Source organism: Jaculus jaculus, chromosome 10, assembly GCF_020740685.1.
Source record: "Jaculus jaculus isolate mJacJac1 chromosome 10, mJacJac1.mat.Y.cur, whole genome shotgun sequence".
Taxonomy (NCBI): domain Eukaryota; kingdom Metazoa; phylum Chordata; class Mammalia; order Rodentia; family Dipodidae; genus Jaculus; species Jaculus jaculus.
This window is the reverse complement of record NC_059111.1, coordinates 17814132-17831166: the sequence shown is the minus strand read 5'-3', so window position 1 is coordinate 17831166 and position 17035 is coordinate 17814132. Positions and strand designations below refer to the sequence as shown.

The 17035-nt window shown below is 44.5% G+C and overlaps 1 protein-coding gene across 3 annotated transcripts in view; it reads left to right on the top strand.

Annotated features, from left to right (window-relative positions):
* The window catches only part of Uaca (uveal autoantigen with coiled-coil domains and ankyrin repeats), an 88882-nt gene extending 72076 nt beyond the window's left edge, over positions 1 to 16806 (top strand). For all 3 annotated transcript variants that reach the window (XM_045160268.1, XM_045160267.1, XM_004666726.2), the window contains 6 exons: positions 1474 to 1510; positions 2467 to 2519; positions 4511 to 7243; positions 9606 to 9758; positions 12030 to 12095; positions 16617 to 16806. In XM_045160268.1, the coding sequence (XP_045016203.1) occupies positions 1474 to 1510; positions 2467 to 2519; positions 4511 to 7243; positions 9606 to 9758; positions 12030 to 12095; positions 16617 to 16688 (3114 nt within the window). In that variant the 3' untranslated portion in view covers positions 16689 to 16806. The remainder of the gene's footprint in view (positions 1 to 1473; positions 1511 to 2466; positions 2520 to 4510; positions 7244 to 9605; positions 9759 to 12029; positions 12096 to 16616) is intronic.
* Positions 16807 to 17035: the final 229 nt, after the last annotated feature.

The window sequence follows — 17035 nt, the reverse complement described above, 5'->3', positions numbered from 1 at the left end:
AAAGAAAATTATAGGGCCTACAGTCTTACTTTACATGTGACCCTGCATTTATAAAATTGACCATAAAAAGCTAAGACTTTATCATTTATAGTCAGCTCTCTATATTCATAGCTGTGGATTCTGTGCCACCTATGGCTTAAAAGACTGTAAGTAAAAATACTTGAAAAAAATTGCATTATATTGACCATGCATAGATGTTTTTCAGCTCATTCTTTCCTAAGTAATTCAATGTAGCAACATTTTACATAGCATTTCTACTACATTAGACATTAAATAATCTAGGGATTATTTAAAGTATATGGAAGGATATGCACAGTTAACTGCATACTCAGCAGTCTTTTACAGAAGGGACCTGAGCATCTGTAAATTTTGGTTTCTGTGGATACCAATGGATGACTTGAATATACACAACATCATTATGAATAATATAGAATAAATAATATGATGCTATTTACCATATTTGAAATACGGGTAAATGTAACTACTTTAGAATAAGGCCAATTTTGTGTAATAATTTATGCATTTGGTTTCGTTTGAGGCAAAAAAATATAAATAATAAAACCAAATTCAATTTTTTTGACCTCTTGCATGCATTGTATCTGACATACATGTGTAAGTCCATTTAGTAAATGATTATAAATTCTAGTATTAAGTACTGTATCCAACAAAGAGCTTAACTTTCCCATGCACTTGGGGCGCTGGGGTTTAATAGAGGTGACATTAATTTAGGTATGAAATGCTAAGTTGTTTTGGTGGTGCTCTCCTAACTCAGTGTAGTATATTATGTAGCCATTCGCCCTGATACACTCAGGCACTGAACTCCACCTGCTTGCCCTTTCCCTTGAAGTATAATGTGACCGTTTGTGTGTGAGAGCCTCTGGGTTTCCTTGCTTGAGAGCAGGGGTCATCCAGGGGCCTTTAACGCAGAGTCTATCCGTTGTGCCTCTGCTCACCTTTTCCTGACGATGCGCTGACCGTTTCCCTCTGTGTGCAGGTCTTGCCCTCACTTTAATTTCCTGCTCTGCTTCCCTTCATCTTCAAAAGTCTGTAGTTCATCAGTCCTGAAAAGAGGAACTATCCCGATGCTTCATAGTGAGGTCGAGTCCCCCACGGACAGAGGAAAGGGAGAACAAGTCCTTGCTCCCACAGCGCCTCCATCCTCTTCGGGCCAAGCAGCAGCGAGCACTGGGTGTTAAACATAGGCTCCTTCATTTGAGGATTACTCCTTTTTCTCTTAAGGCAATAAAGATTTGGCTGAAACACTTGGCTGCTTTTATTAAAATGCATAGTAACGCAGCTTATTCCCAGCTGACCTCTACTCGTTGCTAGTGCATCTTTTGTGGGATCATTCTCTGTAGGAGCAAGGGATGACGTGTGGTTTTAGTGACTGGGTCATTTCCAGCTAAAACAGACACAGCTTTGACATCATGGAGCAGCATGCGCCTAAAGCGTGTCCCTCCCTGCTTCTTTCAGAGTGATCACTTGGGATCAGGAAGTCATTTCAGCAACCGTAAGTATGCATGCTTGGGCTCTTGTTGTGGTTTATAAAGTGCAGGCAGCAGTGAGTGTGTGGGCCTGTTTGTTGTCTGCCTGGATGCAGCATCCCTGCTACCGAACTTCCCGTCTCCATTTGTGTGTTGTGCCTCGCTAGAAGGAGCGGAGGCCTCAGGTGAGTGCTGCTGGCCTCCGTCATACGGTGTGGCAGGTACCGAGGCCCCGGGCTTTCCCCAGCCACTTGTGTTCTCACCTGATACAGGGCATGAACTACATTCACCGTGTGAATTAATAGACATGTAGCTGGTGACATTTGGAGCTTGATTTTTTTTTCTTTTTTTTTTTGGTTTTTCGAGGTAGGGTCTCACTCTGGTCCAGGCTGACCTGGATAACTCTGTAGTCTCAGGGTGGCCTCGAACTCATGGCGATCCTCCTACCTCTGCCTCCCGAGTGCTGGGATTAAAGGCATTCACCACCACGCCCGGCATTTGATTTTTTTTTTAATGGAAAAAAAAATTATAGTTTTTCTGGTTGAGAGAAATCAATCTCAATGCAGGTAAACACTTCATAGCTATAAGTTCCATAATAAATATTACTTATTTAGTAATGACTTTAGCACTATATATAATTTGTTATTTGTGTCTATTGTCCAGTTTTGCACTTCTTGGGAAAAGTTGGTTATTTTGCTTCACAACAAGTATTAAACTTTCTCAGTCAAGTTTAGGAGTAGTAATCATATAGCTGACTTTCCGAAATCTAACTTAGCATCTACTGTTCAGCAGGTTGTACTCATTTCCCTTATCTTGATCAAAATTGTAAGGGAAAATATGAATGCTTTAAAACAAGGACAATTTTTCATTGTACTCCTGCTGTTCTTTTGATTAAATAGTAAAGGAGAGGAAATTATGTCTGTTTAATATTGAGCCTGTTTTGGGACAGATATTTAGATGTCATTTATTTGGATTTATCCAGGAAAAGAAGATATGCTTCTTAAGCAAGGCCCAGTGTACATGACAGACTCACAGGTAAGGCTTTTATTTTTTTTAATCTGAAAAAATATTTAAAGAAAAGATTTCTGTTTTTACAAGGAAACAGCTTTGTAGACTTACTATTTGTATATTGAGTAAGGGTTTCACTCCCCAAATAGGTCTTGCTTTCTTGAGTTTAACAAGAGCAGGTGCTGCAGTTCTGGTGTCCTCTGGAGTGTTTGGGATGGCAGTGGCTTGATCAGGAGAAGGGGTGTCAGTCACCGTGTAGGTAGTAGTCCTTTTCATCTCTGCAAACCCTAACTCCTTAGACAGATCCAGATAACAGGGAAGAGAGCTATGAATCATTCAGAAAGCAGTTTGTTTGGCTTTGAAACATATTTTTCTTTGCAATTAAATATATATGCTGTTTTGGAAACTCACCTCAAAACAAAGAAAATCTTTGGTCTATTTATCTGTTCTTTTCCAACAGAAACAAAGTTTGTATTTCTAGTACTTTCTGTGTGTGGCCTGCAGAGCTGCTTTAAGAGCTTCTGGAAATCTTTCTTTCTTTGGAGGCAGAATGAGTAGGCCTAGATGGTATCTCAGATCTCTGTAAGAGACTTAAGAGTGTTGGCACTGTGGGTGTACTTCAGTTGGTAGAGTGCTTGCCTGGCATGCAGAGGGCCCTTAGTTCAGTCCCTAGTACTGTACAAACCAAGTCTGCAGGTGGAGGCAGAAGGATTCAAAGTTTAAGATCATCCTCAGTTGCACAGCAAGTTTGAGGCCAGCAAGAGAGATCTAAGAGTCTTAAGTGGAGAGAATGGTCTTCATTCGCCAGTATTTAGAGAGGTTGGGTAGAGATTTGATTATAATAAAATAAGCATGAAAGTTGTGGACCTATATATATTATTTATGTCAAATTATACCAGTGTTACCCTAAAGATTAATATATAAATTAAAAGATAATTTAGGGGCTGGAGAGATGGCTTAGTGGTTAAGGAGTCTGCCTGCAAAGCCAAAGGATCCCAGTTTGACTCTCCAGGCCCCACCTAAGCCAGATGCACAAGGGGACACATGCATCTGGAGTTCGATTGTGGTTGGAGACCCTGGTGCACCAATATTCTCCCTCTCTCTCACATTAAAAAAAAAAGGTCATTTAGAAGTGGACCAAGGCTAATAATCATTCCATTTTATTCTTCCTGAGAAAGGAAAACTTGTTTATTGTTTTATGAATTGATTGAAGTTCTCCGGATAACTCGCATATTAACTAGTTTTGTATTTGGATATGTTTAAAGTTTTAAAGAATCTTTTGTTGGATCTAACATTGAGTGTGCTCGCAAGTCATATATTAGAAGTTTAATAATGCAGAATTATTTTCAGGCCTAAAATTGCAGTACTTATTTGAGGTTTCTGAAGACTGACTTTGGATTCGAAGCCCGGCACTTCGGCTTCTGTGAGCGTAGAAGTGCTGGAGCGCGCTTTGATAATGTTCTCTGCCTGGGTTGCAGGCAGCTGCTGTGAGTGGAGAAAGAAAAAACAGACCACAAAAGACACAGCACTGGGCTGGAGAGATGGCTTAGCAGTTAAGCGCTTGCCTGTGAAGCCTAAGGACCCCAGTTCGAGGCTTGGTTCCCCAGGTCCCACATTAGCCAGATGCACAAGGGGGCGCACGCGTCTGGAGTTCGTTTGCAGAGGCTGGAAGCCCTGGCGCGCCCATTCTCTCTCTCTCTCCCTCTATCTGTCTTTCTCTATGTGTCTGTTGCTCTCAAATAAATAAATAAAAAATTTTTAAAAAAGACACAGCACTTTTCTTCACAAATGGAGTTCAGCGAACAGTACTCTCCAAATGTTTTGAACATGTTAAGAAAGTCATACCTATAACTTTTTTCTTACCACAAAAAAGTCAGTACAGTTTTCTCCTCCCATCTTACTTGTCTAGAGGACCTTTGGGTCCTGATCATGTCGAAACTCTGTAAGTTTCTCTAAGTATGAGTCATTATGGTGCCTTTAGCGGGCTCCCGTGAGTAATGTCTGCTTTTCCTTTTCAGTGTGCTTCCACAGGCGCACCAGCTCACGTGCAAAGCAGGTCAGTTTTAAGACCACTGGAGCTCCTACCCACTCAAGCCTCCTACTCGGAAAACGAAATATTAAAGAAAGATCTGGAAGCCATGCAAGCTTTCTGCGATTCGGCGAAGCAGGACCGGCTGAAGCTGCAGAACGAGCTGGCGCACAAAGTGGCCGAGTGCAAAGCGCTGGCGCTGGAGTGTGAGCGCGTCAAGGAGGACTCGGACGAGCAGGTCAGGCAGCTGGAAGATGCCTTGAAGGACGTGCAGAGGCGGATGTATGAGTCAGAAGGGAAGGTGAAGCAGATGCAGACCCACTTTCTGGCCCTGAAGGAACATCTGACCAGTGAGGCTGCCGCGGGCACCCACGGAGCTGTGCAGGAACTGAAGGACCAGCTGAAAGACGTGAAGGCCAAGTATGAAGCGGCTCTGGCAGAAGTGGGGAAACTGAGAAACCAAGTCAAACAGAGTGAGATGTTAGCTGAAGAGTTTAAGAGAGACGAAGGCAGGCTGATGGAAGAAAATAAGAGACTGCAGAAAGAATTCAGCATGTGTGACATGGAGCGAGAAAAGAAAGGAAGAAAGATCCTGGAGATGGAAGGCCAGTTAAAAGAGCTGCTAGCGAAGGTGGCCCTTTCCATTCCTGCAGAGAAATTTGAAAACATGAAGAGCTTATTGTCAAACGAAGCAAACGAGAAAGCGAAAAAGCTGGGCGAGATGGAGAGAGAGTATGAAAAATCACTCAGTGAGACCCGGCAGCTCAAGAGAGAACTGGAGAATGTCAGGGCGAAACTCGCCCAACACATCAGACCGGAGGAGCACGAGCAGCTGCGGAGCCGGCTGGAGCAGAGGTCGGCGGAGCTGGCGAGGAAGGTGGCCGAGCTCACCCTCCAGAATCAGGCCCTGCAGAAGGAGGGTGACAAGGTCTCTCTGGACAATAAGCTCCTCAGCCAGCAGGTCCACAACCTAACCGCGGAGATGAAAACTCACTACGTTCCCTTAAAAGTGAGCGAAGAAATGAAAAAGTCACACGACGTAAATATCAATGACTTAAATAAAAAACTTTCCGATGTCACCAAGAAATACACAGAAAAGAAGCTGGAGACAGAGAAACTGCTGATGGAAAATGACAGACTAAGTAAGAACGTCAGCCGCCTGGAAACAGTGTGTATACCTCCAGAGAAACATGAAAAGGAGATAATGGCCCTGAAATCCAATATCGCTGAACTCAGAAAACAGTTATCTGAAGTTAATAAAAAATGTGGTGAAGACCAGGAGAAAATCCATGGGCTCATGTCTGAAAACACCAGCCTGAGAAAAACCCTAAACAACCAGTACGTGCCCGCCAAAACCCACGAAGAGGTGCAGGCCACCCTGAACGGTGCACTAGATAAAGCCAACAGGGAGCTATCCAATGTGCAAAAGAGGTTTGAAGACGTGAGCCAAGAATGTCTTAAAGTCAAAGATGAGAATGAAATTTTAAAGAGAAACCTGGAAAACACCCACAACCAAATGAAAGCCGAGTACATCAGCCTGGCTGATCACGAGGGAAAGATGAGCGCGGCGAGGCGGAGCCTGAAGGAGGCGCAGGCCGAGAAGGCGGCTGCCGTGGCCAGCTGCGGCCGGGCCCAGGACGAGATCGCGACGCTGCATGCCGAGATCCAAGCCCAGGGGAAGGAGCTGGACACCCTGCAGGAGTGCATCAAGCTCAAGTACACGCCCCGCGTCAGCTTCGAGGAGTGTGAGCGCAAGTGGAAAGCGGCAGAGAAGGAGCTCAAGGAACGGCTGGCGGAACAGACACAGAAGTGCGGCGCCCGGGAAGAAGAGGCCAAGAGGACCATGCAAGAGAACGAGCGGTTGAGGAAGGAGCTGGTGGCACTTGAGAAGGAGCTCAAGGACAAGAGCGCCCTGGCGGACAGCGCCCACGAGGCACAGAGAGCGCTGAGCAGGAAATCGGAAGAGCTCCGCCAGCAGCTGACGGAGCAGACACAGAAGTGCGCCGAGGCCAGGCAGGAGAGAGAGCAGCTCCTGGAAGAGAAGGCCAGGCAGGCTTCCGAGGTCCTGGCAGCCCAGGAGCTCTTGCAGAAGCAGCACGTGCCTCTGGAACAGGTCGAGGCTCTGAAAACATCTCTCCGGGGCGAGATCGAGGGCTTGAAGGAAGAGCTGAGGCAGAAGCAGCGGTGCGTGGAGCAGGAGCGGCAGACTGCGAGCTCCCTGCGCCGGCTGCTGGAGGACCACCGGAGCGCCTCCGTGCCGCTCGCGGATCACCTGCAGGTTAAGGAAGCTTTTGAGAAAGAGGTGGGGCTCATGAAAGCTACCCTGAGGGAAAAGGAAGAGGAAAGCCAAAACAAAACGGAAGAAGTCTCCAAACTGCAGACGGAGGTGCAAAGTACCAAACAGGCGCTAAGGAAACTGGAGACCAGGGAGGTCGTTGATTTGTCTAAATATAAAGCAATGAAGAGCGATTTAGAGAGCCAGATCACCAACTTGAATGACAAGTTGGCCAACCTGAATAGAAAGTATGACGAAGTATGTGAGGAGGTCTTGCACGCCCAAAAGAAGAGGCCGTCCGTAAAGGATGAGGAGCTGCTGCATCTCAGCATCGAGCAAGAGATCAAGGACCAGAAGGAGCGGTGCGACAAGTCCTTGACCACGATCCTGGAACTACAGCAAAGGATACAAGAATCTGCTGAGCAAATTGAAGCCAAAGATAACAAGGTATGTGCCACAGTCAGGTTTGCGTTGCTGGCAGAAAGCACCCGGCCAAGAGCAGCTTGTGGGGAAAAAGGTTTATTTTGGCTAACAGACTCAAGGGGAAGCTCCACGACGGCAGGGGACATCGACAGCATGAGCAGAGGGTGGACATCACCTCCTCGCCAACACCAGGTGGACAACAGGAACAGGAGTGTGCCAAACACTGGCCAGGGGGACACTGGCTGTAACACATATAAGCCCACCCCCAGCAATACACTGCCTCCAGGAGGTATTGATTCCCAAATCTCCATCAGCTGGGAACCTAGCATTCAGAACACCTGAGTTTATGGGAGGGGGGACCTGAATCAAACCACCATAGTAGGCATAAAGTAGCTGTGCCCATAGAAAACTCTAGAGCAGGCCTACCAAAGTAGAATACAGCTCTTTTTACTGGAGTGCTCCATAGACAGGTGGACAAAAGTCTTAACAAAATGCCTCTTTTCCCATTTGACTACGGGAGGGCAAAAATAATTTGAATTGAAAGCAAACCTTTATTCCCAGCACTCGGAGGCAGAGGTAGGAGGATCGCCATGAGTTCAAGGCCACCCTGAGAATACAGAGTTAATTCCAGGTCAGCCAGGACCAAAGTGAGACCCTACCTCGAAAAACCAAATAATAATAATAATAATAATAATAATAATAATTTGAATTGAAAAAACATAAAAATCAAAGGCATTTTTCCTGTATTCCTTCAGCTAAGTTCAACCAAGCAGGGGAGACTAAAGGTTCCCCCCCCAGGGGCATAGTCAAAATCTAGTGGGCATCTGAAGAATGGAAACAGAGAGGAGGGACGAAAGTTTGGTTGAAGAGATTGCTTAGTGGTTAAGATGCTTGCAAAGCCAAGGACGCAGGTTCAGTTCCCCAGTACCCATATAAGCCAGAGATGCACAAGGTGGCACGTGTCTGGAGTTGGTTTGCAGCAGCTAGAGGCCCTGTGCGCTATATGCCTCTTTGTCTGTCTCATAAATAAATAAATAATTAAAATATTTTTTTAAAAAAAACCTGTGTGTGTAGGCTGAAAGAAGCCAGGGTCACTGGGGTGCATCCAGACTGGATCTTGGCACTCACCCATGCCAGTGCACTAGTCTTCCAAGTCTTGCGTTCTGCCCTTGTCTTTCTCCATCCTCGCCCCTTGCCCAGGATGCCTTGCCCTTCCTTCCCATGCTGTGTTGAGTCCTGTGTGTTCTCAATGCCTCACCTTCCTGCCAAAGGCCTCACCATCCAGTCTCTCCTACAGTAAACGGCTCCTCTTCCAAAAGAAACATGTTACTGTGCTAGAATTACATCTCTGATCTTCCCACCCAGATTTTAAGATGAGGGCTTGTAAGTTATTTTTCCTTGTTTTTTTCACTCCCATGGTACAACTTGCAGAACAGGTACTCCACAGTGTTTTTGAAACTGATAGCTGTACAGGTTCTACTAGGCTGTGCAGAGGAAACGGGAAGATCGCCTGTAACTTAATCCAGTCACTAAGCAGTTACTAAAGATCTTCTACCTGCAGTGCCCTTGTGATGTTGATATCACAATACAGTGTGATCAGACACGCACCCACAAGCACTTCCTCCCACAAGATCCAGAACTGAGCTGACCTCACTCAGCTCGTGGGGGAGATGGTCACGAATATAACAGCAGATAATCATAAGAGCCAATTCCTGTATCTACTTACACATGCTGCCGCGTGGTAAATCACACAACTCCCTGACGGATGAAGGCACACACTGTAATTCTACGTGTACACGAGCCCTATTCTCTTCCTTGTCACTCTTTGTTTAATAAATCCCCGCCCTGCATTAACTACTGCCTAGAAAATAGTTTGCCGACCTCATAGATCCTTATAGAAGACAGAGTTCATGCTCAACTCTTAGGACGTCCATGATTTTCTTTTTCTAAATGTGTTGATTTGCAAAGAGAGAGACTATGAGAATGAGAATGAATGGACATGTCAGGGCCTTTGGCTGCTTTCAAACGGACTCCAGACACATGCACTCCTTTATGCAGCTGGTTTTTTGTGGGTACTGGGGAACTGAACCCTGGATCCTGAGGCTTTTGCAGGCAAGCGCCTTAACCACTAAGCCATCTCGCCAGCCCTGTTTTCATTCTGAATTTGGTACTGTCCTCATAGGAAATTTACTAAGGAATTTGACTCACAAAATTATGCAAATTTTATGTCATCTGTTGTGTTGATAATAATCTTGGCAGTATCTTAGCTGGTATATAAAGACTGTCTTGAGTAAGGCATGATTTCCGTGTAAAATGTTCATTATAAGCAATTAAATAATCCATACTTTTTTTTTTTTTTTTTTTTACAATTTTTCTCTTTCTGAAGATAACGGAACTGCTTAATGACGTAGAAAGACTGAAGCAGGCACTCAGTGGCCTTTCCCAGCTCACCTACACCAGTGGCAGCTCCACCAAGCGGCAGAACCAGCTGGTGGACACTCTGCAGCACCAAGTGAAGGCCCTGCAACAGCAGTTGTCTGTGAGTGACCAGGTGGCACAGGCCACGGAGAGAGAAGGAGCGAGAGCGAGAGCGAGTGTGGTTAGCTTCTGTGGAAATGCAGTGGATCTGCAACTGTCCCTGTCCAGTGTAGAGCCCTCTGCTGGTGGCGTCTAGCGGCATCGTTTGTCTGGTGCCTCCTATGTGTGAGGCACCACATTTAACATCCTGTTGACTTTTCTCTAAGCTATCTTCATCACCAACCTACAGAGCAGGTTTTATTTCCTGTCTTTAATTCTTAAAAAGACAGAGATTCGACTATTGGGTGTCTGGGGTCATACAGCTGGTATTTAAATCTCGGACAGACAGCTAGCTGCCAACCCAGCACCTTTCTCGTGCGGCGGTTCTCTGAACTAGTACACGCCTAAACTAAGGAAGGTTTTGAAAACTCCTTGTCCTTGCAAATTAAGTTAGGCCTTGCTCTGTCTTTCGGCCTTATATCCCTACATGTTTAATGAAGACACCTAGATTGGGAAGCTGAAAATGAAGGCTCTGGTTGAAGGTGTAGAACTTTCCTCTTAGTCCTTAGCTTCCCATCCTTAAAATAGGATAATAGCTTATTACTTACTCATTTACATCTCCAACTGAATGAGCTAGTGTTCAATGACATGCTCATTAAAACGGGACCTAATCAAATGTAAATTGTTGCTAACATTTTCCAGTTCTGTAGGAATAGGTTATGAATGATTTTGAGCAAAAGGAAGTTATTACTATGCTATGGAACTGGAGTGTTCCCCAAAGGCTATATGTGAAAGACTGAGTACTGGGTACTGAGCTTGGTGCTATTAGGAGGTGGTGGGAACTTGAGAAGGTGTGGCCTATGCTGGAGAGATGGCTCAGCAATTAAAGTGGTTTGCCTGTAAAGCCTAAGGACCCAGGTTCTATTCCCCAGGTCCCACATAAGCACAAGGTGGCGCATGTGTCTGGAGTTTGTTTGCCATAGCTGGAGGCCCTAGTGCACCCATTTTCTCTCTCTCTCACTCTCTGTCTATCTCTCTCTCCTTCCCTCTTTCTCTCAAAAAATACATATAATTTTTTTTTTGAAGAGATGGGGCCTGCTACAAGGCCTTCAGGTCACTAGAGCATCCCATTGAAGGGGTGCTGGGGCTCCAGCCTCTCCTCCTCTGTGTTGATGTACTACGTGAGGCTAATGGGTGGCTTTTCCACGTACCCCGCCCTGCTGTGCTGCATCTCAGTAGGCTCATGGTTCTGGAGGGCTGTTTCTGGTGAGGACCTTCTTGCCGTATCATAACGTGACAGAAAACACCACCTGGCATCCATAATGAGAGGGGACTAAACTCATCCTTCCTGAGGAACCCGTTTTTAGACTAAGGAACCTGCTTCTGTGGTATTTACATGACCCCGTCGTGAGAGCAGGGTACTTGGGACATGGTCACCTCTTTAAGTCCCCACCCATCAACACTGATGTCTTGGGGGTTCAGTTTCTAACTCATGAAGTTTCAGAGCACTGCAGTTTCCCAGGGAGGAAGGATTGCTGGTGGAATGGACCTAGTTTCAGAAACGAAGGGAGTGCTTGTTCTGACCCTGTAGAATAGTTACGGTTTTGGAAGGTGAACGGAAAATAGAGGCTCTTCCAGGCAAAGATAGCGGTGTGAAGAGGACTGTGGGCCAGGATATACACGTGTGGCCAGGGAGTAATAAAAGGCCTGCCTAGCCAGGCCTGGTGGCATATTCCTGTAATTCCAGCATTCAGGAAGGAGAGACAGGAGCATTGCCGGTTGCATAGTGAGACCCTTCTGTGAGGGCCTACTTAGGGGATTTGATATTTGAGGCTAAGTTGTTAAGAACTGGGAGAACCAAGCTGATGAGTTTGGATCTTCTTGTACATGAAGTTGTTACCCAGGCTCTTTGAGGCAGCAGAGGTGTGGAGGATGAGCTAGCTCAGCCCCTGCAGCACGTGAGAAGGGGCACGGAGGAGGCAGAAGATGGGAGGCCTTTGATAGGCCAAAGCAGAGGAATCTTATGCCGCAGGACTGACTGAGGGTGTGATTGGATAAGCAGCGTGGCTTTTACCGTAAATGCTCCCAGGTTCTGTTGGAAAGCCTGATACTATTTCCAGCTTATGGACTTCAGCATCTGCTGGGTCCTGGGAGGTTTTGTTCTAGCAGCATGCCAAGAATCCTTTAGTAGCACTTTGGTCTATAGCATGGGGCCTCAAGATAGCATTGTCACAGCCCCATGTGCCCAGGAGTGGGAGTGCTGACACGTTGCTCTGTCTGTCCACATTTCTAGGAGGCTGACAGACAGCACCAGGAAGTAATTGCAATCTACCGGACACACCTCCTCAGTGCTGCCCAGGTAAGAACCACTGACCTGTGGAAAACCTATTATTATTTTTATTTATTTATTTATTTATTAGTGAGAGAGAGAGAATGGGTGTGCCAGGGCCTCTAGCCACTGCAAACAAACTGCAGGTGCGTGTGCCACCATGTGCATCTAGCTTTTGTGGGACCTGGAGAATCGACCCTGGGTCCTTGGGCTTTGCAGGCAAGTGCCTCAACTGCTAAGCCGTCTCTCCAGCCCAACCTATTATTATTTTAGAGAAAATAAAATATCGTCTCCTTTCTCAGTCAATTTATGTGTAAATAATTGACACTTAAAGTAGCTGTCCTCCATATGCTTATTTAAAAATAATTGTGTTTCTTTTAATCATGGCTTGCATATCTCCGAGGAAAATGTACAAAGCTACCCAGCAACACAGCATCGTGCATTGAGTGTTGTCTCCATCTGCTTGTCACTCATTCCTGAGACAGTTTGGCAGCACACGGTGTACGGCAGCTCGCGCCATCAGTGCTGCAAGCGAGCTGGGACTCTGCCTTGACACCCGCACGCGGCTGTCAGCTGAAGGAGGAGCGGGAAGACTGCATATGTTTCTCGGTAGCTTAGGAGTGTTTCTTTGAAATCGAGAATACTAGAAGAGTATGGAAATGACAGAGGACAGGCAGAGAATTGTAGTAAAGAAAAATGGGTCTGTTAAGAGATAATTGATATTTATTGAGCCTTAAACCCAGTGAAGCATAAGATTTCAAATTCTCTTTTTTGGTGTACTGGGAAAGCCATTTTAAAAAATCATACTAAGAAAATGTTTAAGATGTAAAGGCTATGTTGTTAATGTTCCATACAGTCCTTATGAACAGTGCTTCCAGAATTCTCAGGTTAGGTTTTTCAGAAAGATGCACTTAAAGAAAGACACATGTTAGAATGGCAAATGAGAGGTAATAGGAATTATTTGGATTTGAAATGTGTTAGGCCACATTGTCTAAAAAAAAAGAGAGAGAGAGAGAAGAAGAAGAAGAAGGATGGGCATTGGGAGAAAATTTCAGAGAAAATCAATTTTGAAAAGAAGAACTAGATTAAATAATAAACCAAAAAGTAGTACTATATGACATCAAATTTTTTAAATCAATAGCCCTACTTTTTCAGTAGGCAATAGATAGTTGGGGCACTAGCAAAAGGTGGAGCGAGAGAAGAAGGTGTCTCTCCTGCCATCTTTGAGTAGCTTAGAAGATGGGATTAGAAAGCTTATTGCATTTATTATCAGAGAAAACAGTAGATGGACACCAGAGTAGGGAGCTTTGGAGAGGAAAGAAAATTCTAGAAAATCTTTATTAGGATTGAGAACCACACTGGTCTTAGCCAAGAGAGGCAGAACTGCTTCATTGAGAAAAGAAAAATTCACAAACTTTTCTCTTTGTATCACACATGCTTTTGAACTCTGAAATCATTTTCTACTGATCCTAATGGAACACAACAAAAGCACTTGGCTTCTGAAGTCATCTTGCATCTGGCATCAGACAGTTAACTAAGAGTTCAGTTGAGGCAGCTGCAACTAATGTTTGAAATTTAAACATCCTGCTGTTACACAAACAGATTCAGAAACAAAACTTTTTAATATAAACACAAGTGTTGTGCTGAAACCTATTCAAATACTCCAGCCAAAAAAACAAAGATGGTAGCGGCTTATTGAACCCCAAAACAGTGACTTGCATCTTGTCTGCCTCATGCTACTTTATAAATTTTAAATCCTTCTTTCAAAATATATTCATAGGGAAGATGCCAGTGGACAGAGGTACCATTGTTTTGCTTTTGAGATTGGCACATATTAACTGAGATGGTAGTTTGCAGTGTTGTTCAGACAAAGTATATAGGAAATGGACCTGGTGTAACTTGTCATAATTTCTACTGAGGAAAAATCTGTGGTACCCATTTTTTTTTTGAGCTAGCCCAGGCTAATAACCTTGAACTCCTGATCTTCTTACCTCTGGTTCTGAATGGTAGTATTACAGGATTGAGCCTACTTTTTAAAACTTTAAAAAAAAATTTTTTTTGTGTTCATTTTTATTTATTTGAGAGTGACAGAGAGAAAGAGGCAGGTAGATATAAAACTTTTATTGTATTTATTTGAGAGAGATTAAGAGGGAGGGAGGGAAAGAGAGAGAGAAAGAATGAGAATGGGTGCACCAGGGCCTCTAGCCACTGCACACAAACTCCAGATGCATGTGCCGCCTTGTGCTTTATGTGGGTCCTTTGGCTTTGCTGGCAAGTGACTTAACCACTAGGCCATCTCTCCAGCCCAAGCCTACTTTTTGACCCAGCAATTTCTTCTCTATGTATCTATCCATAAAGATTGGCTGTAGCTGGGCATGGTGGCATACGTCTTTAAGTCCAGCACTTGGGAAGCAGAGGTAGGTAGATCGCCATTGAGTTCAAGGCCACCATGAGATTATATAATGAATTTCAGGTCAGCCTGGGCTAGAGTGAGACCCTACCTTGAAAAACAAAAGCAAAAATAATAATAATAATAATAAAATAAACAATAAAGACTGGCTATATCTTAAATGTCTTAGGTAATAGGTAAAGAAATTTAGTACATGTGTACAGTGGAATGTTATATTAAAAATTAAAAATCAGGGCTGAGGTGATGGCTCTGCAAGCAAGAGGACCTGAGTTTGTCCCCAACACCCACATAGAAGCTGAGCATTGTTATGCATGCCTGTGACCTTAGCAGTAAGGGGAGCAAAGACAAGATCACTGGGGGCTCCCAGACCAGTGTTCAGTTTGTGTTGAGTAAGAGGCTCTGTCTTAGGGAAATAGGGCGAAAGAGTGACGGAGGAGGGTACCCAGCTTCCACCCTGCAGAACTGTGCACGTGCACACATACACCACATGCACACATATGCATGCCACATACTCAAAACATAAGTAAATAAATAAATAAATAAAAACTTTAAGGGCTGGAGAGATGGCTTAGCAGTTAAGCACTTTTGCCTGTGAAGCCTAAGGACCCTGGTTCGAGGCTCGATTCCCCAGGACCCACGAAGTGGGCACACGCATCTGGAGTACTTTTGTCGTGGCTGGCGCTCCCATTCTGTCTCTGTCTATCTGCCTCCTTCTTTCTCTGTGACTCTCAAATAAATAACTAAAAATAAACCACAAAATTTTAAATAAATAAAAAAAATTTAAAGCGGGGCCTGGGCTATGTCTCAGAGGTTAAGAGTTCTTTCCATGCAAAGTTGAGGGCTTGAAGGGGTCGGAGGACCCCTGAGTTTCATTCCCTAGCATCCACGTAAATAGCTGGGCATGGCCACACACTTGTGTAATCCCAGTCCTGTGGGGAGCAGAGAATGGAGACTTGCTGGACCTTGTGAAGATGACAAGCTGGCTCCATCTCAGTGGGGTCATCCTCTGGCTTTGCATATGTACACAGGACATGTACATCTGTGTACACGCGCGTGCACACACACACACACACACAGTGTGTGTATGTGCGTTAATAAACAAGTAGCTTTGAGGAAAAAAATCCTGACACCAAGTGGAAAAGCAAGTTGCAAAGAGATATGCCTTATGATCCTGGTAATATAAAAATTATAATCATGGGAATTATTTTTCTTTAGTAACTTTTCTAATTAAAAAAAAAATTAAACCTGGTTTGAAGAGATGGATTAGCAGTTAAGGAACTTGCCTGCGAAGCCTAAGGACCCAGGCTCAATTCCCCAGGACCCGCATAAGCCAAATGCACAAGGTGGTGCATGTGTCTGGAGCTCATTTGCAATGGTTAGAGGCCCTGGTGTGCCCATTCTCTCTATCTGCCTTTTTCACACACATATGCACATATAAACACACTCTCTCTCTCTCTCTCAAATAAATAAATAATCAATTAAAAAGATTAAACTTAAATTTTATGCTAATGAACTTTTTCAAACTACAGTTAACAGGGCTGGAGAGATAGCTTAGCAGTTAAGCATTTGCCTGTGAAGCCTAAGGACCCCGGTTCGAGACCAGATGCACAAGGGGACGCATGCGTCTGGAGTTCATTTGCAGTGGCTGGAGGCCCTGGCGTGCCCATTCTTTCTCTCTCTCTCTCTCTTCCTCTTTGTCTCTGTTGCTCTCAAATAAATAAATTAATTAAATAAACAAAATTAAAAAAAAAAACTACAGCTAACAAAAAAAAAGAAAAATCAACCATGGCAACAACAGCAACAAAAAGCTCTTGTCATTAGCTTTGTGATCTCCGACTTATGCTGTGCTGGTTACCAGAGACCTTTAGAGGGCTGAAGGAGCGAGGCTTGCCCATTTGCCTTTTGGGAATCACTGTCAGGAGGACCTGCCTGTGTACCCCTTATGAATAGACTCTCTGTCTCCATGATGGAGCCCTGCTCCCTTCCCCATTGATTTCTGGAGGTTCTTGCCACCATGGTGAGGGATTAACCTTTGTTGAAACACACCCAGAGCAGTGCCCTCTGATTAAGGCTTTGTCTTCTGAATTCTGGTGTCCATGACGATGACATGAGCTATTTCTCCCCTTCTTTATTCTCTCAAGGGTCACATGGATGAAGACGTCCAGGCGGCCTTGCTGCAGATCATCCAGATGCGGCAGGGACTTGTGTGCTAATGTTCATGCTGACCCGCCATCTGCCTCTGGCTTCGTCCTGCTGGTGCTGAGCGTTCTGGGTGCTCCTCTGGGCCTTACTCTGATTATAGAATTAAAATAAAATATATTTTGTCCTGTTGTATATTTTTATTCTTTAGTTAGGTTAAGTTTTTCAGCATGCGTTCAACTCTTACTTTCTAGATAGGTTAATTTCACACTGGTGAACCACCACGACACTACATATTTTTATTCTATTTTGGTTTAATTACATAGTGTGAAACTTTTGAGGCCCCACGAAAACATGAGCCATCTGAATGGGTCCATAAGAAGAGGGATTCAGCTGAAATAATCACTTCCACATTTAGTTC